Below are 27,063 nucleotides of genomic sequence, written 5' to 3' on the forward strand. Positions count from 1 at the left end.
ATTAATGTTATGGAAACCATAAAACACTGTTTGACCAATGCATATACCCCAGAGACCCAACAGAACAAAACTTTTTTGTGTGTATTTTTAGTATTGTGGTTAAGAGACCATGTTGCAGCAAAATAAAACTGTTGTTTACTTTTATCATCTGTCCCTTGTAGTGGACACTAGATCTTGTTGACCACAGAATATGATAATGTAATGTAATTACTACTGTATTTATTAAGATTGTGCTTAAGCAACCGTTTCATTTTATTCCTGCTCAAGCTCATCAAAAGACAATATGTGGAAAGGGACTCATCTCTGTGCTCCAGTCAGCACTCTATCTCACTTATAGATACCAAAAGATACCTAAAGCACTCTGGACTTTTCCTAGTCTCCCCATTCCACTAGTGGTCTCCCCTGTGGTTAAGTGAATAAATCTACTTCTTACAGAGGACAAAGATGAATTGTTGGGAGTAATAACAACAACAACAACAACAACAATAATAGTAATAGAATTTGCCATAGCAGCTTTTGTCATGTGAGAAATAAATCTCTGATGGCAGATAATGTGACAGGAGCGGCTTGATATTTGACGCAGTGCAGCGTGTGGTGGGTTTCTGGTAAAGCGTTTTATTATGACAGTATGTGGCCTCAGAGTGGCGTGTCGCTGCGAGCGCATGTTGTGTTAGAGTGGGGGGGTTTCGGTTTGACTAGGGCCACGGCTGTGACGGCAGAGAATTGGGTATCACTGTTGTCTGGTGAAGTTGGAACATTAACGCCATTTAAGGCATGTAGTTGATATTCTATCACACATTTTTTTTAACAAACAAAGCTACAGATGAAGACAAGTACATGTAGACTTTTTTTATCTGTTTCTTTCTCTGTCATATATATTTTATATGGACAAATGTTACGTACATCCTTTATGTATGCACTATCTTTGCACTCCTACCCCACTGGTGTGAAACCGGGCTCTCAGCGACACACAGTCATGTCAGTATCTCTTTTTTACTCTGTCATTATCCCTGGCATTCAAAGCAGAAACTGTATCAGCTTTAAGATCACCATACTATCACTTGACAATACCCACCTTTGTGGTAGTGGTAGTTCTATTCTCCCTCAAATAATCATAAAATGTCAAAATACACGAGGATCGTGTAACTCCTCTGATGTGTGGTTCTGGACCTTGGCGCATAAATTGATGAGAGAAATGCCTTGATTGAAGCGATTTGACACACTTCACGTAAATGTCATTCCAGGTCTAACTTAATAGTATTCCTCTTGCTTTCTACTCATACATCTGGAAGAAAAGGAAGAAAGGTGGTGGCAGCCTAGTGGTGGTAGCCTAGTATATGCTTATGGACAAGAAGACCACAGGTTCTCACAGGTTTACACTCCACTTACTACCAATGTGTCCCTGATCAAGACACTTAGCTTGGAGTTGCTCCAGGGGAACTGTCCTAATGATTGTAAGTCGCTGTGGAAAAGGGCTTCTGCTGAATGTCATGAATGTAAATGATCACCAGTCAAGTCTTTAAATCACCAGCAATCTATCTTCATTAAAAATATTGTTATTCTTAAAATGAGTTACCATTGTAAGTTGTTGGGCCATTTATATTATTAGGTATTTATTGCAATTCCTTCACATAATTAAAACCAGTCAGCAAGAGGGTCAGAGAAAAATAAAGAAAACAAAGCTAGCTGAGTTCAGGTGATTTGTCAAACTGAGAAATGTCAGTGAGATCTTGGCCGGAGCGACGTATGTGTGTTTTTCTGCTTCTCTGTGCGAATTTTTTTTTGTTTCCAGGATCACAATGACGAAGAATTTGAGAGATCAGAAGTACAGAGAGACACCGACGCTCCTACAAAACCATTCTAACCACCTCCTCACACATACTCTCTCTCTCTCTCTCTCTCTCTCTCTCTCTCTCATTCTTTCTCTCTCATTCTATCTCTCTCTGTGTCTCACACACATCTTGTTGAGGCCAGTCAAAAAAATAAAAAAAACTGAACTGCTTATCGTGGACAAGCTTGGATGACGATGTGAAGCTGTCTGGTAAGTAAACTTTACAAAGGGCATGACACGTCTTGCTTACTTACTGGCTGTCCTGTTTCATAACGTGGCTTCTGCACACACTGAAGCATTTAGATAACCAATGAGATGGCAGTCATTCCCTTTTAAATCAATCATTTAAATGAGCAGTTGAGTATATGTCCTGCATTCACAAACACTTTAGTGATGATAACACCAGGCCTTGCAAAAATCCTTTTCAATGACTTGAAAAGTAGTCAAGAGCTGTGTGGTCTCCTGTTGTCCTAGAGACAGAATTAAAACCTGAAACTGAAATGTGTGCAACAAATTTTTATTTTTGTGTTATGGTATGTACAGTAGATGTGAATTATATGTCCATCCAGAAAAAGCGTTCCAGATTACATTCCTTTTGACATTAACATGCCGTCCATTTGCCTTTGCACCTGTGCTAGATCAAGTTGCTGTCATCTCACATCTAAATTATTAGAGGTGAAAATTGCTGCATATTGTAAGTGACACACCCCAACTGTCCATGCTAATTTTATGTGCATGCTTGTTGGAAACACATTGATTTGACCATAAAAAGATGCAAAGTCTAATGGTACTTAAATTACATTATATCTTGGCCTTCTATTGACATATAGTAGATATAGTCATGACAAAGGAAGCTGTGCAGTAATTTTGATTTGTTATTGCATTCCAAAAGCATAAGTTCATATTTCATTTATTTCATATACTAGGATTAAGGATTACACAGTGTTTCACAAAATATATGCTTCGTCAGGCAAGGTTTGACGATCAAAAAGGCAAATCATGATGCAATGGAACAGTGATCAACTGCAGCGTCACAAAACACATCGTATTATGCGCACAACTGTTTTGTGATTTGATTGTACTATTTTCCTTATTTCTTTTTCCTCATTTAGGGAGAACCCATCACCCCAGTCATCCGTTAGTAAGTATTTTAACATATACATGATATATATACCCATTTAACTGCATGCTTATCGTCTTCTTCATTATTTACTTTTTGTAAACAGTACTGGATTTTTTTATGTCCACTTTCATTTATTGACCATTAATTGAGATCTCCAAAGTATACTTGTCAAAAATACTGCGGTATTTTAGAAAAAAAATAATTTCCCACATTATTAATTTAGGTCGGAAAAGTATTTTATCAGTATTAAAAATAATAAGACCTTATGTGAGTGGAATTGCAGAAAAACGCAGATACAGAAAAGGTTTATTCTCTTTTTTTTACCTTATTATGACTGTGAAATGAAAGCGGGAGTTCAGTGGTGTTTCAAACAGTGGAAAATAGGGGATAGTTTACCTTTACATCCCATGCCTGTACCCTTGAACATAATGGAACATAGGCCACTAATCTGGGAAAAAAAAGAAAATTGGTTTTGTTTCAAGACATGAGAGTTGAACGGCCACCAGTTAATGGAGATTCTTACATTTCACATGGCTCTTAGGTCGTCCATCTATATAGATGGGTATATATAATTAAAACAACAACAGTAAAAATGCAATAGTATTCTGCACACAATCAACTGTCAGATGAAAATCTCCAGAATTCCAAAAAAGTTTTGCATTTGTAATTAAAAGGAACATGCAAACTAAAACAATGAGCTATCAACAATCAATGAAAAAATAATTCAATAAAACAATAGAAATTGAATAGGGATTAAATTAAATAATCGATCGTTTGACCAAATGGTTATGGATTCCACACTCCTGATGCCGATTTAGACCTAAATAATATATTAAGTGCATAAATTATTTAAAAATTCCCAGTGCTTATGGACATGCCCCCATGTATAAACTGTTAGTGGGCTTAGGACGGCTGGTGGATTTTTTTGGGGTGGCAGACCACTCACTACCCAGACGCAATTGTGATGTACTGCAACATCTGATACACACAGTGCAATATAATGGCATCAGCATCACTGCTGCCACCACGTAAATCATGTCTGGTCCAATCGTCTCAAACTGACCTTTGCTAAATGAGGTCGTACGCCATGGATTACAGTATACATATTGGTGTACACTATATAGAGCAGTGATACTGTTTGGTCATGAATGTAGCCAGCTCAGAACATGAACTGATAAAGAGAATTTCATAAAGACAAGAAGACTCCTGTTGTTTAGTCTTCAGTGGTTTAGCCTCCTACTAGCTCCGTAGGTTGCCCCAATTGATGTTGGTCTGGTATATTTTTCTCTCCGCACTGTCATTGTTTTGCCACTTGTTACAGTCTGGGGAAAACAGGATGATGGAGAGATTAAGTTAATGACAGGGACGGAGACAGAGAGGAAAAAAAAGTCCAAAGAACTTTGCTGTCTTCCCCCACCCCTGTTTTCTTTCTCATCTTTCACTTGCCACTTGACAGAGAACTAGAATGACAACCTCTGCCTTCCTCCACACTCCCGCTCCCTTCTCTTCACTCCCTCTTTCTTTCTTTCTTTCTTTCTTTCTTTCTTTCTTTGCCACCCACGGCACCTTTTTCCTAGGCCATATAACAGGGCAGAGAAAAAATCTTTTTACATCACAAAACATCTCTTCTGTCCACAGTGAACATGACTGGTGTCCCTGGTAAGCCCTTGACACTCTTTATTCTAGTGAAGTAATAGGAATAGTGAGGTTTGATTCTACCTCTACTGCAGTCCCATTCATACTGTACTCACCAACATATTAGCATATCTAAATCAAGAATAAATGTGTGGGCAAGTAGACCTCATCTACACACCTAACACTGTGTCCTAATTAATCTCAGTTAGTGAATCAATATGAACTGAATCAGGACTAAACATTTTGAGAATGTCTGATCTCTTGCAAACGAAGTGCTTTCATTATGCTTCCTGATTAGATAATTGTGCATACCTGTAGAAAACAGCCCTGTTTGTGCCAATTTGCCATATGGTCATTGTTGGGTGATGTCCTGTGTTCGTGTAATAAAATCCCCTGTCTTGTGACGTCATACGTATGCATCCTTTTTCCCTCGACATTTGACAATAATTCACATAATATATACACAATATTGCTTGACTACTTATGTACTCACATGCATAGATGAACATACTTAACAAACACAAACACACACACACATACACACACACAAACAGCTCAGTCACTGTTCTGTACCGAGTTTTCATAGCTCAAATAGCTAAAGATTTGCATACCCTAATAATCCAATTTACTGAGCAACAATGTAATTATTTTTTATTATTATAATTTTTATTATATATTTTTTATATAATTTTTATAGTATATACTTTTAGTATATAAAAGTAATATAGTATAACATTTCATGTTCATTACTTATCTCTTCTTCCTCTTTTAGTATTAGTAGTCAAAGTAGTACCTGTTTACGGTACTATTATGGTAGTAGCAGTAAGAGTAGAAGTGGTAGTATTATTACTGTTTAAAATGAGAGAAAATAATGAGAGATTAGAGCAAAATCTGTATGTATTCATGAACAAAATATTGTTTTGGTCTGTGAAGGAACATGATCAAATATTCCCTCATATTTCCCCACAGTGATTTATGTCATATATTTCACTTTCACTGAAATGGGTTGTTGGAAATAATTCAGACAATGTGCCAGACACATGGATGGATACACTATTTATATCATTTTTTTTGATGAAATATCTATTGGGTTTAGATGAGAGAACTGTGCACTGCTGAGATTTATATGACATGAAAAGAGTACAGGGGTTGGAATTTAGCTTTGCCCAGGGAGTATGGATGTGAAACCTATGGACAGGTTGGGCAAAATTGCGAATTACAGTCCAGTAAATGTTTTAAGTAATATATTACATTACAGTCCATATCTTAAAATACATACAAAAAAAACATTAAAGTACATATCTGGTTGGCGAAGTTAGCCATAGTTTTATTTACCATTATTATTATTCATATTTGAGCATGCAAAGCATATTTAACTTTTTATATTGCAGATGTATTTTAAATGAATAATTCGATTTATATTGAAAGCATAACTGTATTCCAAAAATTGGACTGAAAACACATTTTCCGACTCCGATAATGCGCCAGAGTGGCACATGTTCTGTTTAATACAGGGGCTCACTCAGGGGCTCAATTATATTGGTAGACATTATGAGCAGGCCTGACTGTGTGTGTGTGTGTGAGAGGGGCACTCAGATTTTTTCCCCTGTGTGGCTGAATGTGCACTGATGTCTTTTGGGATCTGTAAGACTGAACTGATGACTCGAAATTATGTTTACGTGTAAAAACCATGCCCATTCTGAGTTCTGACCTTCTCCCTGTATGTTACTCTCTGTGCCAGACCTCTGCATTTTCCCAGTTGATAGAAAAAATCAGTATTTAAAATGTGGTGCTAGTTGCATTTGTAGTTAGCTTGTGTTGAGGAACCTGGTACCATGTTTAGCTTAATTATGTTCTATGCAGAACAGTTTGTGGGTTCTGTATAGCATTGCAAAAAAAAAAGCTTCGATTTGGACACTTGGCGAGGAAAAAAGAAAAAAGACAGAAATATACCGAGAAGGCAAGGAGTAAGGGGACTAGACCCCTCTGAGAGGAGTGGGGGTGACACAAGGGTTTGATGAAAGAGAGAGGATGACTTGCGGAGAAACTCCGTTGGTTGCATATGGAGCTTGGGTGAATGCAGGCCACAGAGGGAGAATGAAAACTCTATACATGCATACTTTCATAAAAGAGATGGGGGAGGTGGGAGGGCATAGTGGCTGAGAGATGGCAGGATAGACGGCATTTTGGACGGAGGCGGGTGTACCCAGGTTTCCCTTAACCACTTCATGTTCCTCCATCTCTCGGTTAACTTCCTGTCAGCTGAATGCAGGAAACCAGCGACTGTAGTTTGAGTAAGTTCACCCACGCACATGCTTAACCCCACATGTGTATGATCACACACCACACACACACACACACACACACACACACACACACGCACACACACAGCAGAATACACTTGCAACCGTATACCTTAACATTTAGTATATACGTCTGCAAGCTAATTACATAATTCTATAACATAAACGTAATCTTTGATTTACAGTAGCCAAACGTGGTTTTGAATTAAAAAATTAAGGGAATTAGCAATAAATTGTAAAATGAGTAAACACACACACACACAAACACATTTATGCTAATTCACTCTAAAAGGAAAAAAAAACAGTAATTTAGCGGCCTAAGTTCTCTGAAAAAGCTAAAACATACACCCAAACCCACACAGGACGTTACATGGCCACATATACACAGACGAGAAATACAAAGATGGTCTCTGATACACACTCGCTCACACACACCCACACATGCCACAAACATGGTGACTCACTCACCACACCAGATACAGAATATCTAAGCAAGATCACTTAAGAACAATGCCCGTCTGCCACAGACATGAAGCTCCCTGAAAACAAAGCTCTTTGAAACTACACAGGTGTGCCATGCAGGTTCTAGAATGGGTGGTTCTATGCTTCGCCTTATCAGAGGATGAACTTGAAGGCTGAGGTCCCAGGCAGTGAGCGCTACAGATGTGAAAAAGATGGATAAAAATAAACATCGAGAACAGACAAGAAATGAGAAGGGAACTCAAGTAAGTGTGTGTGTGTGTATGTGAGAGAGAGAGAGAGAGAGAGATGGGGGAGATCCGTGACTGTTTCCTCAGGATGTGGTTTTCATCTGAGTGCCGAGGGGAGGGTGTGTGACAACTGACTTACCTTTACATATCTGCCACCTGTTTCGAGTGAGTGTGTGTGTAGTGAGTGTCACACTCTCACAAGGTGTGTGTGTGTCTTTGTGCCTTCATGTGACAAACATGACAATATGTGTGTGTGTGCGGACGGGGCATCATAGGTTAGAGCAGAGAAATGCATAAAGAGGGAGGGACTGTGAGAGGAGGGAGAAACGTGTGAGAGAAGGACAGGTGAGTGAGAAGGAGGAATAAAACGAGTGATGGAGGGACATGCAGGTGAGTGAAAGGCTGTGGTGGAAAAAAACAGGTCAAGAATGACTGATTTCTGAAGCGATCATATCTGATGCCACCGCCATTGCTGTCTTCCTCTCTCTTTTTTTCTTCTTCTTGTTCTTCTGCTCTCGGTTCTCATCTGCACTTCGCTATGTCTGCTGTGTGGTGTAAGCTCTGAAATAGCTTGACGATTGTGAATATGGGTAGAGATTTTGGGGAGAGAGTAAGGTGCCTGTGCAAGAGAGAGAAAGACGAGCCACGTAGTTTGCCAACGCAACTGACGTTCTTATCTTCTGGCTCATATATCTAGTGGTCGTTTGGAGTTTTGGTGAATTTTTGAAGCTGTATGTGAAATGAGTTTTTCAGTTCGCTAGTGCCATGACCCTCCTGCCATCTCTTCTGTTTTGCCTGTAGGAGGTGCTTCAGCTCTGCCCGTCCAGCCCACACACGAGCTCTCTCTTTTTCTCCTTCACGCTCACCATGGGTGACTTTGAGGCTGCGGAGGACCACTCCTATCAGGGTTTTGTGAACCGCTCACTGACCCATGTTCAGAAACCTGCGAGGGACCACTTTGGAAACTACTCTACAGTGGGGATAGGAGAAAACCAGTTTGGGGAAACAGTGGACATAGTGGCCAAAGCCAGTGAGGGTTACAGCTTGGGAGAGATGGAGGAACCAGACAGCCCTCTCTGCTGGGGTGGCCAGACATCTTCTGTGCTGACCGTAAATGGACAGAGAGCCAGGAGCCGAGGACAAAGCTGTAGGGAAGACTGGGGTCCCCTCTACCAGGCAGACATGGATGAATATGTGGGGAGCAAAGGAGAGAGTGGAGCTCAGCAGAGACTGGACTCCTTTTCTGAGACGTTTTTCAGAAGAAGTGGCTCACATCACCATACTGAAGACGGAGATGTTTTTTTTGGGCTCAAGGGGAGCGGAGGTCTTGGTGCCCTCACTGAACCTCCTCATCCTCCATCATCTTCTCCACTTCCCTCTCTGTCCATGCCTCTTGTCCTCAGTCCCCCTCCAACACCCCACCCACCACCCCCAGTCTCATCCCCACCCAGACGAGGGCCCTTACTCCCAATTTCACAGCTGGCAGTTCAGATGACCTTCCAATCCCAATCGCAGCTGCAGACAGACGTCCCCAGCAGCTCGCCACAGCTCTTCTCTGCCCTGCAGCTTTCCTATTCAAACAGCCAATCCCCCATATTCACATCCAAGTACTCACAACCCCATTGGCTTCAGCAGTCAACAGACTCTAGGGATGAGGGTGAGGACACCACATCTCCTCTTCCACAGGACAGAGACTCAAGCTCTTCCCTGCTTTATCCTGAGGAGACGGAGTTTCATCTGAGGCAGCCCAGTTCCATCCAACATAGAATCTATGGGAGCACAGGTACTTTCATTAATGAACATTTATGCTGCATTCTGTGTCAAGTCAAGTTTAGATCTAGACCTTGTTACACAGAGGTCATCTTTAATACATTTATAATACACAAGTTTATTATTCTAGGTTCTCACGTTACTTATTCAATGTGTTTCAATCACTGAACCTTTCCACATGTTCTAGTGAAAATATTTTAATTATGTTCAGTTTGTCTTGTGTGGCTTTTCATTTATCTGCTGATTGGCCCTTTGTTTTTGTGGTAATTATGTGGTGAAGAGGTGAACTTTGATGTTATGCTAAAAGTTTCAGCTGTGTGTCATTTTCCATACTTTCAGTTTGTCCTTTCTTCACTGGTGACTCTTGATGGTTGGTAGGGTCATTACTGTTCCTACTTTGTTTGTACAGTTTAAAATGTTATATGAAAAAGTTTGATGTAAGGCATAATGCAGCAAATGTCAAATTTTATAATGAACACAACCTGAACATATTATTGTATTTACTAAACATTAAATTTATTACACTACTCTATATCTTGTAAATATAAGTGACACAAAAAAATTGACAAAAAATGTGTAACTACAAACAATAAGCTGTTTGTAGTTACAGCGATAATCAAAAAGTAAATGTATTGAGGATGTGCAAAAACTGCAACATCAGTATTTAATCAATGCATATTTATATCTCATTCCATATGTATGGTATATACAAAGTATTAATTTATTACATATATGCACAGTGAATGTTTGTAGAAGAGGTCGATGGCTGACAACCAGAAGGGCAAATTCTACAGCTAGTCCATTTAGAATGCCTTTCATTTTATATATCTCTTGGTCCCAGAATTTCACATGTGCACCTCAGCTTTGCACCCTGTGGGACTTATTTATTAAACATGTATGGCAGAAAAAAAGGGTGTACGATCATTTTTACGCCCATGTTGTAGACCTTAGTCCACGGCTGCTCTCAGATCACATATGCACTTCCTGTCAGTGCGGACCCGTGCTACAGCAGAGGAAATCAAGCTTTGACACAGAATAAATTACATCATAGTTAGTTTTAAATCATAGTAAATAGAACATTTACACATCCAGGGTAATTGAACAACGTAGGTTAAACAATGAAAGAGACCAACTAAAATAAGAGTGTTGCATCAGGCTCTGCATTGGAGCAGATGGAGGAATTCTGCTTCATGAGCATTTGTGATGTCATTTTGGCAGTTATTCACAATATAGCTCTGGACAATACAAGCACTACATGTGATTTATTGCCCCCTTTTATTCTGCATTTTAATCTGCAAAACAACAACACTTATTCCTCTCCACCTAAATGTACATCTTCATATTCATGCAATTTACATCTTCATGGACATGTGCGCATGGTGCACAGGTACTTCTGTTTCACGAATCACACATAAAACTTGCCTTACTCCGAAATATATACAAGTATTGATAAATGAGGCCCAGTATGTCTAGTCTATATACAAAATGTGTATTAACAGTGTTCGCTATTTGTTTCCTGTATTGTTGAGCCTTCTCTTCTTCCTGTGCAGACTGCAGTGTTCAGACTCCACTATGCTCACCCCTGGCACAGTATCCACAATACTGTGCAAAGCTTGAACTTGACCCTGTGACCTCTAGCAGTCACACAAGCTGGTCTCAGGTCAGAGTTACTTTTTGCTTTATTGCAGAAGAATCAATACAATTATCACTTAGCTGTAGTTGGTAATAAATGTAATACAAGGGTACTGATATCCTTGATTTCTGGGATTTTTAAATTATTGACATTATTATTAACCTTATATTTTGCCAAGAAATAGTGACTTCCTGAAAATCTACTTTGTCATGCAGTAGTCTAGTGTATTCTTTTTTAAGTAATAGTGCTTTTTTTATAATGAAATGAATGACTTTTAGTTTCTAAGTTGTAATTTTTTTAAATGTGTCTTAACTGGATAAATAGTCTTTTCTCATGCTCAGATCCATTCATGTTTACTGGAATGTAGGAATCATGCTATAACTATGCATGTGTAGTCAACACTAACAGTTGCTTTTCTTCAGGTGGGCTCCTCCTCAACATACCCTATAATGGGCTTTTGCCTTTCCTCCGTCTCCTCCTCTCTACCATCAGATGGGCACCAGACAGGGGAAGAGTCAAGGCCCAGTTTGAGTTCCCAATTGCAACAAAATAAGGCCCATTGCAACTCAAATAAACAGGTAGGTATCAGTAAACAGTGTGAGGGAGAATTCTGAAATTAGCATGCTAATCAGTCATGGATGAAAAGAGGTAAGGCTGCACAGAGAATAACTCAGGGTTTCTGAGCAAGTGCCTTGCTCACTGGTAGTAAGTGGGGATTGAACTAGGTCTTAGCAAAATGTTGATTTCTTAAATGTTTAATCAAGCGATTTATTTACACAATGCATTGATTCATCTAATAATAATTTTTTCCCAAATTGATTTGATTTCACACATTATTTCCACATTAATTGACTAATATATAAATTCAAATTTACATGTCTAATTGAAAAACATTATTTTATTAACATTCCAACACATTTATTGCTTTTATACTAAATTCAAATAATAGTAAAACACTTGCAAAATAATGTGAGTGGTGTTGTTCAATAAAAAATTAAAATGTCACCCAGAATATTTTCTTTTGCCAATGTAAACTTGGGGGCTTGAATACAGAAAGTGTTTTATTGTTTTAATTTTCTTTTTATTAAAAAACTGTATTAGAACAGTATTTGAACAGTATGTCCACGAAAAGAGAATTTCTTAAGTTCTAGATTAAGTTGTAGGTTGTGCAGGAGGACGCGCTATACCACAGACTGGGCAAAAATTAATTTGCTGCCCGGATTCATTTAAATAGGCTTTGTTCTGACTTAAAGTCTGACTTTATGGTCTTCTGGTTCATAGGCAAGTGTGTTACCCACTAGGCTACTTCCACCTTATACAACATCATCTGTTAAACAAAAATCTTTGCAGCACTAGGTTGTCCCTGTCTCTGACTAGGTATGAACTGTGTACATTGACAAAGCATGGTTGTGAATTTTTCTGCACAACTAGCCTGTGGTTATGTGTTTACTGGAAATTCAGTGTCAGCTGATAGACAATGGTTTATTTTTTGCTTTTTAAAATTTTCCTAGAATGGCCGTCTTCCAGTATACACAGGATCTCCCTTTCCCAGCATCCTCCAGGTTGGGAGAGAACTAGGTGGAAATGACTTTGGGATCATTGCATCCCACTATACCCCCCAACCTATGCTGAACCCTCAACGCAGAGGAACGGGGCTATTCTGCAATTTAGTATCTGCCAGAGCTGAGGGTCATGGGGATCCATGGAAAGAGGAAAGATATGAGAACCCACAGTACAGGTGAGGAAAATGGTTCTTGTGTCAGTTTATTTGTGTGGCTTGTGTGTCTCAACATGGGCAGTGCAGAGCAAAAGCAGTTGAGAGTGTGAAGACGTCTGTTTCACTTTAATAAAAGGTGGATGAAGTACACAAAACACATGCTTTAGTTAAAGTAGAGTTAGCCAAGGTAAAATTTTACTCCAGTAAAAAAAAAGTAAAAGTCCTCCATTTAAAAGTACAAATTAAATTGTTTTGCGCTGCGAAATGAAACATGTCCACACTGGACATGTTTCAGTGCCGCTGGGCAACTACTCTGAGAATGCACTGGGGTACAAGGAAAGCTTCATTTGCCATTTTTTGCCTCATTTGCCATTTTTTCCAGCAGAATCACCTTATTTTTATTGTCAGCACTTTTATCATACCATATTAAAAAATACACTGAAACAACTAAGACAGCTGTCACGCCGTCGAGCTGACGGGGGAGAGAAGCGCAGAGGCGGGACATTCAGGAAAGGGATTTTATTAATAATAATAAATACCAATAAACAAGAGCAGCGCAATGGCTGAAAATGGGAATAAAAGGGAGAACATAAACGAGCCCGCAGGCTCAAAACACAAAACAAAAAATCAAGTTCGTGCACAAAACTCATTTTCGTTCGAGTCCACGAAAATGTCGCCACTGCAGAAGGGGCGGAGTTACAGTCTTTTATAGGCGGTCAGAATTGGCTTCAGCTGTCGCGATCATCTGGAGCCAATCCTGACAACAGTCAATTTGAAATGGATAAAATAGCTTAAGTTTGCTACCGCCATTATGGGTAGTGGCATATTCCCAACCTGTCTAGCTAACTTTGTTCAGAAACTAGCCAAACAAAAACAGAACATTTGTGCTCATTTTTACATCCAATCACCAAGCATCTGCAATGATGGAGCATCTGTAATGATGAAGCCATGATGGCCGGTTGAGATAATATGAAATTCTCTGGGCAAAAAACGGGAGGTAACCTTTCCCTTTATGACAACATAAGGGGAGAAATTCCAGATCCGGTTGTCTGAGCTGCCGCTCTCTGAACGTACTCTTTACACCTATTGCAACTGCAGGACTATAGACAGACTAGGGGAAATCGAAATTAAATAATCTCACAAAGTGAAATTTTCACTGACAGGGGACCTTTAAAAATGATCATGTTCAATAATAGGCTAACAATCAGGTCAAAGACATTTATAACCAATTTAATAATGTAATAATGTAAAACAATGATATGTTGCTTAGACCTTCATAACATTGTGTTGTTTTGAATATTTATTCATTTGTTTTAATAAAATAAATAAATAGCAAAAGGCACAGTGCAATAATAAACTATCAATTTACATAGGAGTCTTGTTATGTTGGCTCAAAATAACTGCACTACCTGCTGCTATGATTTGCAAGATTTGTTTTCAGAATTTGCAGTATTTTGCACATCCACTGAAGAATATTTTTTTACAGTCATGGGATGAGCAGCTAGCATATTTAAATATGAGAGCTCAAACTTGCTTGTCAAAGCTGCTATGACAAAATATCAAAATATATTATAACCTGGTCAAACCTACTGGTCCCCCAACCTTACCAGTTTAAGATGCTCATGCATTTTTTGTTCATCAGTTTACTAAGTGAGACACTAAGCTGGAAGGGAAATGTGTGCATCTTCAGTTAGCCTGTGTTGATAAAAGCACTGAGCATTTGTGACATGGTGTGAAAAGACACACAGGATGTTAAATACAGTGGTGACTCACCAAATGGTTGAGATGGCCTTGTGTCATTCAAGCCTATGTTTCCCCTCAACCAACCTGTGCTTCATAAGTTACTCATAAACTGTTAAGAAGAACTGGTATAAACATGGATTTGTTGGTGGCTCTGAAAAAAATATGCATCCAGAAGAAAGGTTTGAATCCACATGTGACAACTGAAATCACAATTTTATTATTCTAGACTGTCTATGCTTTTTTTTTTTTTTTTTTTAAATCAGAGGTATAAACATTGGTGCAGAGTTCCAGGCTGAGCTGCCAGTTTTTCTGAAGAGGGAGGAGCTGGAGGTCAGGTTTGGTCCAGAGGAAGCAGTGAGAGAACAGTTATTATGGAAACCACTGGAGGAGCTGGACAGCAACACCACCCTTCAGGAGCAAGGCAGGAATTCATTCTTTTTACTCTTGCACAATGCATGTTTACGTGTCACTTATAATGCAGTGCTTCGGATCTTACAGTGGAGCGCTTGCTGGATTTGTGCAATTCTGGAGCTGTACCAGGAGGGGGCACCAATTTGGAACTTGCACTGCATTGTCTTTACCACTGTCAGGGTGACATAATGGTTAGTCTATGGTGTATTGCTTATTTGATATTATTTAAGATTACAGTTAATTTTCTGACCTCACATTGCTCACATACAATTAGTACAAATACTTTTACCAGCAATCCAGTAGTTACTTGCTTCAAAGTAATACATTATCATATTGTCCTGCCAATGTCTTTTTTATCATATTGCATTATTATACACTGAAGACTCGTAGTTTAAAATACCTAAATAACATCAGTTATTCATTAAGTGTAAAAACAGTCAATTAAATATTAATTAAATGCTTTGCCATTAAATGTTGCCATTGGTTCCATTCTGTGACTGCTAATGATGTAGGGCACAGTGGAGAAGCTACTGTTTTCCAATCCATCACCATCAGGAGACTATCATTACTCAGGTAACTGTGGTTCATTCATCTTCTTCTTGTTTTATAAATGTATTGAAAACTAATCAAGAAATGAGAGGAACAAATTTACTAGTTACTATGTCCATCTGTTTCAGTCTGTCTGTATTATCAACCTGCCTATCTCTCTTCATCCTCCTCCTTGTTTATAGGTAGTGATGTTTGGCAATTGAATGAAAGAAGGCTATTTTTCAAGGCGTACACAACATACGGCAAAGAGTTCTCCCTCATTCATAAAATGGTGAGTGTCATACTTTGTAACGTGGACTGTATAAATGCTTGTATGTGAAATTACTGACCTTAATGTGTCTGGTTGTGTGTCACCAGGTAAAGACCAAATGTGTTTCCCAGTGTGTAGAATTCTACTACCTTTCAAAGAGACTTCCAGAGAAACAGAGGAAGCAAAGGGAGAGAGAAATTGACCAATCAATAGAAGGGGAAACAAAGGTTTTGGCAGAGAATAGAGTAAGGAGTTGTTTTTCTTTTCTATAAGCAGGACAAATTGTTAGGAGACACAACCATGTTGTCATAATATATTTACTATGTATTTTATATTGTAATGGGTGAGGGATGCTGAGTGCTATTATGTGATTGGCATTTCATTGAAGATTAAAATTGATTTGTTGGCCCTCATAGGTTGTACAGACTGCTAAGACATCACGTAACCAGTTAGGAGTGGAAGGGCTCATCCGTCCACCGTCACTGGCTACAAGCTTCCCCTGTAAACAGTGTGGAAAGTGAGTCTACATCAGATTTATATCAGCCTGTCTGTCTAGCAGGTTCTTTCTACAAGACTTTTGGAAATGTGACAACCATACAACCATTTACTTTCTACTTTCTTCTTCTAGGATGTTCTACAAAATTAAGAGTAGAAATGCCCACATGAAGATACATCGTCAGCAGCAACAGGAAAATTGGAATGATAGGAGCATACAGGGTCAGATGCTGTCTCCAGTCCACCAAAATCAACTCTTAACTCAAGCTCATCAAAGCCAGCTCCCCCAGACACACCAGGACCAGATGTTGTCTCAGAACCTTCTCCAAAACCTTGTTCCATCTCCAAGTCGTCTTGCCTTCCTTCAGAGCTCAAAGACTCATGGGGTTAGCATGAGCAATAATGGTATTGCCGGGCTGAACTCAAATCCTAACATTGCCCCTAAATCTTCACCCATTCCTCTATATCCAACGTGGGACCATTTTCAGATGACCAATGACCCTGGAGGACTCTACTATGATACAGAAGGAAAAGCCATGGTAGGTGTTGCCATAGGGGGCAAAGGTCAAGTGCAGTGGCCGTAGGGTTCAGGGCATACATCTGAATGGCAAAGATTTTACGACAACATGTATATATGTTCTTGTAAATTATGTTTCTAAAGTTGTTACCAATTAAATATGCCACCTTAAACTGCATTTCATAGAATGCATGTTCTTTTGCAAACAGACACATTTTTCCTAGATGCGGATCATCAATAAGTGTTGCTGTCGGCAGTGCAGTAATCCCTTCTGATTGTTTCATTGATCAGGGATCAATGAAAATGAAGGGGGATTTTCATGTTTGTCTAGGTAACATCGTCACTGTGCAGATTAAGCAGCTCTTTAATGTTTTTCTGATTCGCTGTTCATGTTTCCATTGACCCCTTATATTTGATTTCATCAGGTTGACAACATAAATCCAGATGTTTAACCACAAACTGATGTTTGTTTTTTTTTTCCCGTTCATGACTCATCTGTAAACAAATATTCACTTCTCCGTGTCACAATTTTACAAAAGTATTAGACCAAAATTTGTAGCAAGATTTGAACCTACATTATTATTCCTGAGCAAAATGAAAAGACTGATGGCAAACAAAAAGCAAATCTTGAGAATCTGTGGCAGTCAGCCATTTAGTAACTTAATGGTTACCTGTTACCCCTCTTACTCTTCTCGGTTGTGTATTTATTTCCCAATGGCTACAGACCCCTCATAATGATAACGCAGACAATTGCCAGAAGGGCAAAGTACCCTGCTGAAACCCCTCTGATCTCAGCATTCAAACAGGAGACTCTGTGTTTGTGTGTGCTTTCTCCGATATCACATTATAGGATTGAAAAATACATTAAAACATGCAAAGATGACATTTTATTTTTAAAAGCGAATAGCGCACTCTAAAGGCCGTCATGAAATTGGAATTGCAATTGTTCTGAAAGGCACTGCAATTCCAGCATTGTAATTCACCAGCTCACAAGATCAATTTGCAGTCAGATGAATACATACATTTTGGCCTAAGCTTTTTATGTAAGAGATAATTTAATCATGATGAACATTTTTGACATTGGGTAAGTTGTGTTAAACTGCAAGAAGAGCTAAATAAGCAACATATGGCGAGATACTGACAGGAACATTGTGCATATGATCTTGTTTACTTGTTTAGAGCAATTATCCATAACTACTTATAGGTAATGTTCCCTTTTTATGATGTTGTTTCAGTAGTTCATCTTAAAGCTCTACATACAAAATAGTTTAAACTTAGTTTTTTATTATTCTCCTTTTTAAATGTGAAACAGGCTACAGACTCCTGAAACACTTGACAGATCCAAAACCAAGAATGATGGCCTGTTTGTTGGTTGTCCTGGGTTATTGTTCATATTTAGGATTTGCATTACATCACAGACCTCACCCCAGTGATGATTCCTTCTCGATCCCCATTATAACGGCATAAGCGCCTTTCCTGATCGCTTTTTAAGTGCCCTGGCCTGACGTGTTGGCTGTTGTAGCTGTGGTAAATTCAGTAATGGTAATTTGGGAGTCCCAGTCAGTGCGGATTAAAACTGAACTGGTTGTGTGGACAACCAGTAACCACTAAAATGAGAAGCTGAAAGGAGACAAGAACACAATGGTTGCTCTGATAGCTTGTAGTTTGTGATAATGTGGACATCACAGTCAGTGTGTGATAATGTGGACATCACAGACAATCTTTCAGTTGCACCAAGCTTTAGGATAAGAATGATTGTTTACTTGTTTCATCACCTTCTTTACATTGTTCCTTTCTGTCACACAAGGCGCCCTTTCACTTCAAGAGAGACATGGTTGAAATTCATACAGATGAAACAGGAAAAAATTGCACGGACACAGAGGTCTCTTTAAACAGAGTGGAAGTCTCAAAAAGTATTGTAAAGTATTATAACTAAAATCTATTCAAAAAAGTGTATGTATTTTGTTTGTTACTGAGCACAAATGGTGTTTCTCCTTTCCTCGATGTAGCTATTTCAATCCATGTCTAATATTGTTCCATTTTACAGTAGGAATGACATATGGATTGGAAGAAAGAAAGAATGACACGCTCAAAACATGTGAATCAAGTAAAATCGCACAGTCAGACGGTTAAGTAATAGTTAATGCTTAATTTCTTGGGGATTCTCTGTATAGATGCTCAAGGCACCCTGTCGCGAGATAAACAATGATGAAACACAGGAGAGCCTCTCGGGGAAATATTAACTGTTTTATGACCTCCGGATAAGAAGAACTGAACGTGCCTTTACGTGCATGTTTACACACTGTTTGAATGCAATGCTGATTAGTCTATGTGGCACAAAATCCTGTTTCTTATATTTCTCTTGGTGTCAGTATGTAGGTCATGGTCACATAATGCTTTGGTTTCTTCTGTTTTCTATTCTTTCTTTCTTTCTTTCTTTCTTTCTTTCTTTCTTTCTTTCTTTCTTTTCTTACACATTGTTTCAACTTTGCTAAATATTTTCCTTTCAGAGCCTCTTTTTTCACAATTCTTTCTCTCTGAATAAGCATCAAATTTTTAATTTTATGCAAAGCTAAGAAAGTATATGTATACTTTTATTTTCACATTTGAAATGTGTGATATGAGTGAAAGAAGAATATGGCACACACTGGGGAGTAATAATTTTTTTTTTCTTTCCTATTTTTTGAAACATGTTCTGCAGGTTTTGGGTGTGGCAATATCAAATGTGCGCAACGTTACTGGAGCGAATTCAGCTCTAGCTCATCAGAACTGAAGCAGTGTTCCATCGGACACTCACGCGCTTTGTCTTTTTCGCTCATACAGACACACCTTGCCTCCCACTGTCACTCACTTTAAATCCTGCCGCTCTTTGCTCTGTGTGGCAATCGGGCCACGATTGGCTGGTGCTGAGTGAGGCGTGAATGTGTTGCGTAATCGCAGAGGGGATGAAAGCTTAGTGAGCGAGGCAGAGCGGCGGGCAGCTTAACTGTTTGTCAGAGAAACAGGTCCTTTCGCTGTTTTACTCAGCAGTGGGCCGCCTGCTGTTACCTCTGACTGTGTGAGCTTCTGTATGCCAGCAGAGAGTGTAGGCCTCCTTTGGCACGTCTCAGGCACGAATCTGGCACCGTAGCATCACGCCGGCACTCTGCCTTCACCAATAAAATCCCAGCTTCACGGACAGAGGACCACGAGACCACATTGCATTGTTTACCCATTGTTTCTGGCCTGTAGTATCGTCTGAGCAGCAGAGACAAGTAAGTTCTTCTTTTGGACTTTTTTCATGTGTCTTCCATGGCACCATAAGCATGTGAAATGTTCTTAGATGTGTTTAGGTGTGTGACTGACTGGTGAATATGTCAAATGTGTCTGGACTATATTGCATGTAATTGTTCATGTGTCAGATGTACGTCATTGCATACAAATGTTCTTGTGTGTGTGTGTGTGTGTGTGTGTGTATGCATACTTGCACTGATGAGTGTCTGTCTGTCATCTTTGAGCTCTGTAACTCATCCACTAGTGTCTACGTGCATACGTCTGTTTTGTTTGTGTGTGCATGCATGAGATGCACAGGTGTGTGTGTGTGTTTCTTTGTACTTACATGTGTGAGTGCATGCGAGGATGCACAGTCTTTCTATTTTAAGATTTTTGTCTCTTATTATGACCTTTGGTCTTTTACGTGTGCTAGGTGTCCTGCCCTGTCGTTGTTGCCATCACCTTATCTTACCCCGCTGGCCTATCAGTGTTGTGAGCTTTCAGAGATATTTCATGGACATGTGGAGGGGTGGGGGTCAAGGCAGGAACTGTGTCACTGTGTTAGTTGAATAGAGCAGCATTGAACAGGACACTTTGCTGAGTGCACAATCCATCAAATTGCCACATTTGTTCTTCAGGAGTTCAGGACAATGTTTCACAACCCTGCTCCTGGAGGATATCCTGCCAAAAATGCTTCACTTCAGTTTTCCTCTTCTTGATTGTCAAATATTTAAGGTGGCAGACTGTAAGCAGGCTTATGTTTCTACAATGGGGTCCACCAGGAGAGGGATCGGAAAAACTCTCTTTGACCTAGAAGTGCCTAAAATGAGATTTAGTGTGTGATGCTAGCGAAGGTAACTCAGCTACTCAGATTTCCATATCTTCTGTGAATTATTATTGCCATTCGTCCAAAGACATTATGTCTACATGTGAGCTTTAGTGTGGGCTTTTTGGCTCTGTGTGTACAAGGGGAACTCAATGTATCTAAACAATGAAACACCAATGCTGAGTTATACACTTTTAGCTGAAACCGATGCTGAATGGCAGCAGTTAATGTTGACTCACAGGGCACTAGGCTAACAGGGGAGTGTTAACTGTGGACACATCAGGCAGGCTACGCCGCCTCTAATGGAGAACTGGGCACTAGACTAACATAAGAGAGTTAACTGTGGACACATCAGGCAGGCTTCGCCATCTCTAATGGAGATCTGTTTGCTCCTATTTCACCAAGAGTCCAGGACTTATGCTGGGCCAACACCATATGGCCATGCATCTCACAGATGCACATTTCAAATGATTCTTGAAAGTGGCATACATTAAATTCTTATGTCATATTAGCACACCAGGTGCTGTGCATAAGAAATGCATTTCTCTCTTCAACATAATTTTGTACACTGTCAGATATTATATGTGTTTGCAAGTCAGTGATGTAAGGCTGAAAATGTTCATGTTAGATTACCGGTCAGTGTTGACACAGACTCACTGGGAAGACAGGGATGGCGTTTATGACAGTAATCCATTAACTCTACAGCTCAAAGGTCCAGGCTGTTTACCATTCCCCTGGCCTGTTAACCTTTCCACTCTCCCCAATAGCCTTTGACATCTGACCTCTAAAATAATTGATCAGAACCCTTGTCAGTATTGGATTGGTGATGCTTTGCTATACATTTCTGTAAGATAAAAGGACAGATCACTCATCTGTGGTCCTTACTGATTCATTTTGTATCAGCGATGTTTTTTTTTTTTTTTTGCTGAGAATGCACACTAGTCCACGCTTGTGCATTAAGCCATCTTAAAAAAAACACATTTTATTTTCAGACAATTAAGATGATAAGTGTACATATGGCACATGCTTGGAATAAAAAAAATCCACTTGTGTGTGTTTCCAGGAGTGGTGTGTCTTGCTAAAAGTTTAAAACTGTGGTAAAAGTTAGAAAAATGAGAACATGGTGGGTGAGATATGTATTTGTCTAGACCATTTGACTGTTTTGGACTATAATAAGAGGAATTATGCTTGGGTATTCTATATTATAATAAGATGCCATTTCAGATGGATCAGCAGACCACACAGAAAAGTCTGTAGAACCGAACTGTGTCCGCATGCAGAGACCAATGGTTTTGACCTCATTCTCACCTACTTTCTTTCTATGGCCAGTGGCTGCAGACTGAAGCACGTTGTTATATTGCTACATATAAATATAGTAATAAAAAGAACTGTGTAATAAACTATTGAGCAGAGTATTAATTGTTTGGGCAATTATTTTATTGTTTTTTATTTACACTTATGTTAATTTAACTGACAATTTCATAATGTTCACTGTAAATATTGACAGTGAATTGTGTAGACACTCCTTTTCCAACAATTTTTTGCAGCGTAGCTATATCTGTACTGTGTGATTAATACATGCAAAGGCATGTCAGAGAGGGAATGAGGGTTTGTGAGAAAGGTGATATTAACACACAAGGCTTTTTGGCAGAAGTTTTTGGCCAGGTCCAGAATGTCATGACAGGGAAATGGTTCTTGTGGTCTGGAAACCCGATGAGCAACGCCCTGATCTTTGGCATTTATGCACAAGATGTTCTCCTCCACCTCTCTAAAAGGTGGTACCAGAACAATGTGCTTACTTACGTCAACCACAGATGGTAACGGGTCAGGACTCGCATTCAGAGGGCAGGCATCAGGAGAAGATACAGCCACAGGCAAAGAGACATCCGCTCCAGGAGCTGCAGACAATGCAATCTTCTTTGCCTCAAATTCAAGCTTCTCTACCTCCATTTTGTGTAGGGCCATGCTCATGCTCCTATTTCATTACTTAACTGGAGCTGAAACCTGGATTGAACTGCGATAATCTGTACCACCTCATCCACCACCTTAGTGAGAGTAGAAGTTACGGGCTGTGCTGCACCAGTAACTGTGAAACTGGCGACCTGGTCACCACTCAGCAAGACCTGCTCCACTAAGGACACAGATCTCGTTTAACCATGGTGCAAGGCACAGCAATGTCAAAATGAGCAGCAACTGCAAATAAGTAGTCCTTCCAACAACAGTTCAGTGTCTCCACGCTAGGAGCGGAAAGAAACATCTGTGCCAGAACCAAAGACGTGGTCATCGCACCAAAACGTTGGGTAAAACAAACACACAGTAACACAAACCAATGGTCACCAACAAACCCTCTACAATCTGCACAAAACCACACTGTTATGCAGAACAACTGCATATAAAACATCTGATGCATAGCCAAATAAAATACCCCAATTGTTACAAACTCTAGGTCTAGGGTCAGGAGGGAACAAGGGAGTAATCAAGGTCCAAATTGTACAAAAATAGAGACAAGATTATTTATATATACTATATATAAATTTATAGACCATTTACATACACAGGTGAAACCGTAGTGGCAAGGAATGTGGATGGCGCTAAAGCAAAGAACTAGTCCTACAAAACCTCTAGGCTAACTGTTAGTAAGACACTCACTGACTACCTGACCCTCTAAAACGTACAAGGTTGGCGAAATTCCGCTACTCCTTGTGTGCCTAAACAGAAACTTACCTATGGGTGATATATGGGTAGTGGTTGCCTAGTGGGTAAGGAAGGGCACTTGTAATCTGAAGGTTGCGGGCTCAAATCCCAAGCCAGCAAGTTGCCACTGAGAAAGGAACATCCCTGCACACGAGGTTCACAGTGGAAGTGGAAGAGGTGGGAGTGGAAATTTGGGCCGTGTACACACTACACACACCAGGAAAGTCTAACAATGCAGGCCTCACTAATAATAACAATGACAACACTATTAGGGAATATACGAATACGCACACAATACTACACGATCTCTGAAAAACACACAGCTAAATCACTAGGCAAAGACAAATCATTTCCATACCCAGGTCGACCACATAAATGGCAGTCGACAGCATTCCTCCAGTTTCAGAGGAATAACAAACACGAAGCTCCACCCTACTCTGCCCTGCTCCGCCTGCAGACCATCTCCTGATGAGGTGTTGCCAGGTGTAATCAGCCTGGGGTGGGTGGAGGAGGAGAATAAAGCAAATCACAGACCACTATGCGCCCAAGATACGGCATGTAACTCTGCACTTTAAATATTCTCATACAGATCTACAATAAGTAGGTTAATGTTGAATGAAATGTTAAAAAATGTTATTTTTGCTTTATTGGCTGAAGCAGTCTGGGCAGTGGTGCCTGCCTCTGAGCACAGTACTGTCCCCACACTCTGCTCCCTTGGTGTCTTTCATTGCAGCCCACTACTCAATAAGGGTGCTGGTTTAAATGCAGAGGGCACAATGACAATCACTTTACTTTACTTTAAATGTCATGGGTGCATTTTTATTTTCTATTTTGTGCTAAATGTCAGGCTCTTGCCGGTAATCTAACATGTAATAGCATGTACTATACTGGAACTGTGATAGCTAAGGATAATGCATTCACTGTTTTCAAGCGAGAGCCCAAAGAACAGAGAGTTTGGAATAAGTTTAAGGATTGGGACTAGAGCCCTTGTGTGCCACACAGCTCATATTGGCGGTTACATAATAACAATTTAATAACTATGTAGATTCAATGATGACTATAGTGCTGGACAAAAACAATCCAAAGACGATTTCAGTATTTATTGTATCATATAACATCATCGCTGCTTGGCAAAAAATGCCTTCAGAAACTCAATTTTAAGGGCACAACACAGACTTGCATGCCTTGATGCATTGATACTTGCCAGATAATTGATGATGTATCATAAGAGGTAGCATATTATTGGTAAATACCTCATTGGTGGACAACACACACATACCCCTTTTCACAGTGCACTCAAGTGTGCAGGAACAGATTGCTCCTGACACAGCAAATATTGTGAACCACACACAAAGCTGATGCATATGCTCTATTAACATCTAATTTCTTTGGCAACTTCTTCAGTGACAATGCCACACAAATGCAACACAAATGCGACGGGAGCTGCACACAATAAAATCTTCATTGCCTCAGCTTTAAGCTCTCTGAGATGCACTTCCTTCTCTACCTCCATTTGGTGCAGGGCCAGAGCATGCTCATGCTCCCGCTTCAAAAATGCAACTTTAATGGAACTCCAAATTTAGAAATTTCTTTGATAACAGTGTGTGTATTATGTGTATTAAATGAAAGTTACATTACAGATCCCATGGTCGCATCTGACACTGAATGTATATGAGGTGTTCTATACACAGCAAGGCAGATTTAAATCAGCCTTCAGTTCAGCTTGTGGCCACTGAGAGGCAGCAGAGTCCTGAAAACTAAATCAGAATCAGAAACCTTTATTTATCCCAATGGAAATTGCTTATGCCACTACTGCACAGAGGGAAAGACATACAGTGTACATACAATGTATGTACAAGACATACAACAAGTGCACAGAGAGACAGACATACATTTATGAGTATAAACAAAAATTGAGTAAAAGTAAGCGCACAGCTTTTACGCTTGTGAGGGATGAGTGGCATGTGTGCTGGATGTGGATGGTTAGAAAAAAAATTTGGACAGTTTATCTTGTTTGTTTTATTTGACTTTCTGTCTCTTTGAGCTGATACCCTTTTCTATTCCTCACCCTCTTTTTGCCCTTTTTTCAGGATGCTCCTGCATTTAGGAGCAGTGAAAGGGGGTTTGGGTGCCCTTATGTTGCGGAGGGTGTGTCTTCTCTCGCGCCATGCCCATTCATACTCCCAGAGCGTAGAGCACCAACCAATCAAGAAGGTCATGGTGGCCAACAGAGGTATGAGCTGTCTCCTCTGCGTATGACTTCTCACATTCTTTCTTCTCCTTATTCTGTGGGGACTGCCTCAATACTGGATTTGTACCTGTGAATTGAAAGAATCCGAGTGAAATCTCCATGAGTTATCTTTAATGGCTGCACTCCAAGCACCAGTCTCAGTTGACACTGACGTGGTGTGAATGTGAACAATGGGAAAACCTCCATCTTATCTGTCTCTTCTTGTCTTCTCTTGACACACATACACACATGAAAAAAAGGTGTATATGTGTCTGGGGGGGTGTTAAACTATCTAGTCGACTATTCAGTCTGGTCAGTAAGGGACACAATTTTGGCGGCATTTTTTGATACTTCAAAACAAATTTTACATAAAGCACTCCGGATAAAAACAGATGGTTGTAACTAAGTCTTGGCTGTTTAGTTTCAAAAGCTGGAAGGGGAATTAGTATTGGGCAAAATGGACAGTTGTGCTGCTTTCCTAAACATCCCATATGTCCCACATTCCAAGATCAGTAAAAGTCCTCTGAGGTGGCCAAGCAAAACTGGTCCATACATTTTAAAGAGTTTGATGTATACTAGTTTGGTTTAAACTCAACTCTAAAGCAGACTTTGCTGTAGATCAAGTATTTAATCAAGGTTGTTCTTTTGCGTACATCCACCAGGTGAGATTGCCATCCGTGTTTTCCGGGCCTGTACTGAACTTGGTATCCGCACCGTGGCAGTGTACTCGGAGCAGGACACTGGCCAGATGCACAGACAAAAGGCTGATGAGGCTTACCTCATTGGCAAGGGCCTGCCACCGGTCTCTGCCTACCTCCACATCCCTGACATCATCAGAGTGGCTAAGGTTTGTCAAGTCCAAGCATCTATCCATCCATCAATTTACAATGTGCTAGTATTACATGGCCACGCTCTCTGTTACATTTGTTAGTCTGGTGCTAAAAGGCTCATTTAATACACTGACAGTTGAGTTGTATCAGCTCATGTTAACAGCTAGCAGGGCTTAAGGATCAAGAGCTACATTCGTTATTCATTCATTGTTTAAATATTAACTGAAAACCCCAGATTCTACATAAGCTTAAAAGTCCAGAACCTCATATGTTACTCTAAATCAACATACTTTCAGTGAGTGTGCTAGTAACAAGGTTCTTCACAGATTCTTTTCTGCGAAACATAGAGTTAGGTGACAATGAAACATTTTATAATGTAATATTTAATATTGTCATCACTTAGAATAATATGAGTATTGTGATGTGTGCTAAAATCTGTAAGAAAAAGCATAAGAGCAACATTTTCCACATCAAAGCATGTTGGCATAATTTGTCACTACAACAGCCACATTCTCCAAAGCTATTAGTAAATAAAATTAATTAG

The 27,063-nt window shown here is 39.7% G+C and overlaps 2 protein-coding genes across 6 annotated transcripts in view; both read left to right on the forward strand.

The window, feature by feature from the left end:
* The first annotated feature begins 1,919 nt into the window (after positions 1 to 1,919).
* On the forward strand, positions 1,920 to 17,146 carry LOC114792632 (uncharacterized). 5 transcript variants are annotated; one of them, XM_028983975.1, is made up of 14 exons: positions 1,943 to 2,041; positions 2,470 to 2,525; positions 2,944 to 2,972; positions 8,404 to 9,385; positions 10,923 to 11,032; positions 11,428 to 11,583; positions 12,517 to 12,743; positions 14,729 to 14,886; positions 14,964 to 15,067; positions 15,389 to 15,449; positions 15,608 to 15,696; positions 15,783 to 15,920; positions 16,092 to 16,192; positions 16,304 to 17,146. In XM_028983975.1, exons 4-14 carry the CDS (start codon positions 8,470 to 8,472, stop codon positions 16,752 to 16,754), a joined length of 2,511 nt encoding a protein of 836 aa, XP_028839808.1. In that variant the 5' UTR covers positions 1,943 to 2,041; positions 2,470 to 2,525; positions 2,944 to 2,972; positions 8,404 to 8,469; the 3' UTR covers positions 16,755 to 17,146. The 5 variants fall into 5 exon arrangements, with proteins under 5 accessions (XP_028839800.1, XP_028839808.1, XP_028839786.1 ...); XM_028983967.1 differs by lacking the exon at positions 2,470 to 2,525 and having other exon boundaries at positions 1,920 to 2,041; XM_028983961.1 differs by lacking the exons at positions 1,943 to 2,041; positions 2,470 to 2,525; positions 2,944 to 2,972 and adding exons at positions 7,579 to 7,623; positions 7,805 to 7,992.
* Positions 17,147 to 19,636: 2,490 nt separating this feature from the next.
* pcxb (pyruvate carboxylase b) overlaps positions 19,637 to 27,063 on the forward strand; it is a 126,312-nt gene continuing 118,885 nt past the window's right edge. The window contains exons 1-3 of the mRNA XM_028963971.1: positions 19,637 to 19,941; positions 25,550 to 25,692; positions 26,352 to 26,536. Coding sequence (XP_028819804.1) covers positions 25,551 to 25,692; positions 26,352 to 26,536 — 327 coding nt within the window. The 5' untranslated portion in view covers positions 19,637 to 19,941; position 25,550. The remainder of the gene's footprint in view (positions 19,942 to 25,549; positions 25,693 to 26,351; positions 26,537 to 27,063) is intronic.

Source organism: Denticeps clupeoides, chromosome 1, assembly GCF_900700375.1.
Source record: "Denticeps clupeoides chromosome 1, fDenClu1.1, whole genome shotgun sequence".
NCBI lineage: Eukaryota > Metazoa > Chordata > Actinopteri > Clupeiformes > Denticipitidae > Denticeps > Denticeps clupeoides.

Bases quoted from the DNA above. Each gene is read 5' to 3' on its own strand.
- LOC114792632 (XM_028983953.1), top strand. From the start codon at position 7,567: ATGGATAAAAATAAACATCGAGAACAGACAAGAAATGAGAAGGGAACT. The intron at 9,386-10,922 runs GTACTTTCATTA...CTTCCTGTGCAG, and splicing joins TAGAATCTATGGGAGCACAG to ACTGCAGTGTTCAGACTCCA. The intron at 15,921-16,091 runs GTAAGGAGTTGT...TGGCCCTCATAG, and splicing joins AGGTTTTGGCAGAGAATAGA to GTTGTACAGACTGCTAAGAC.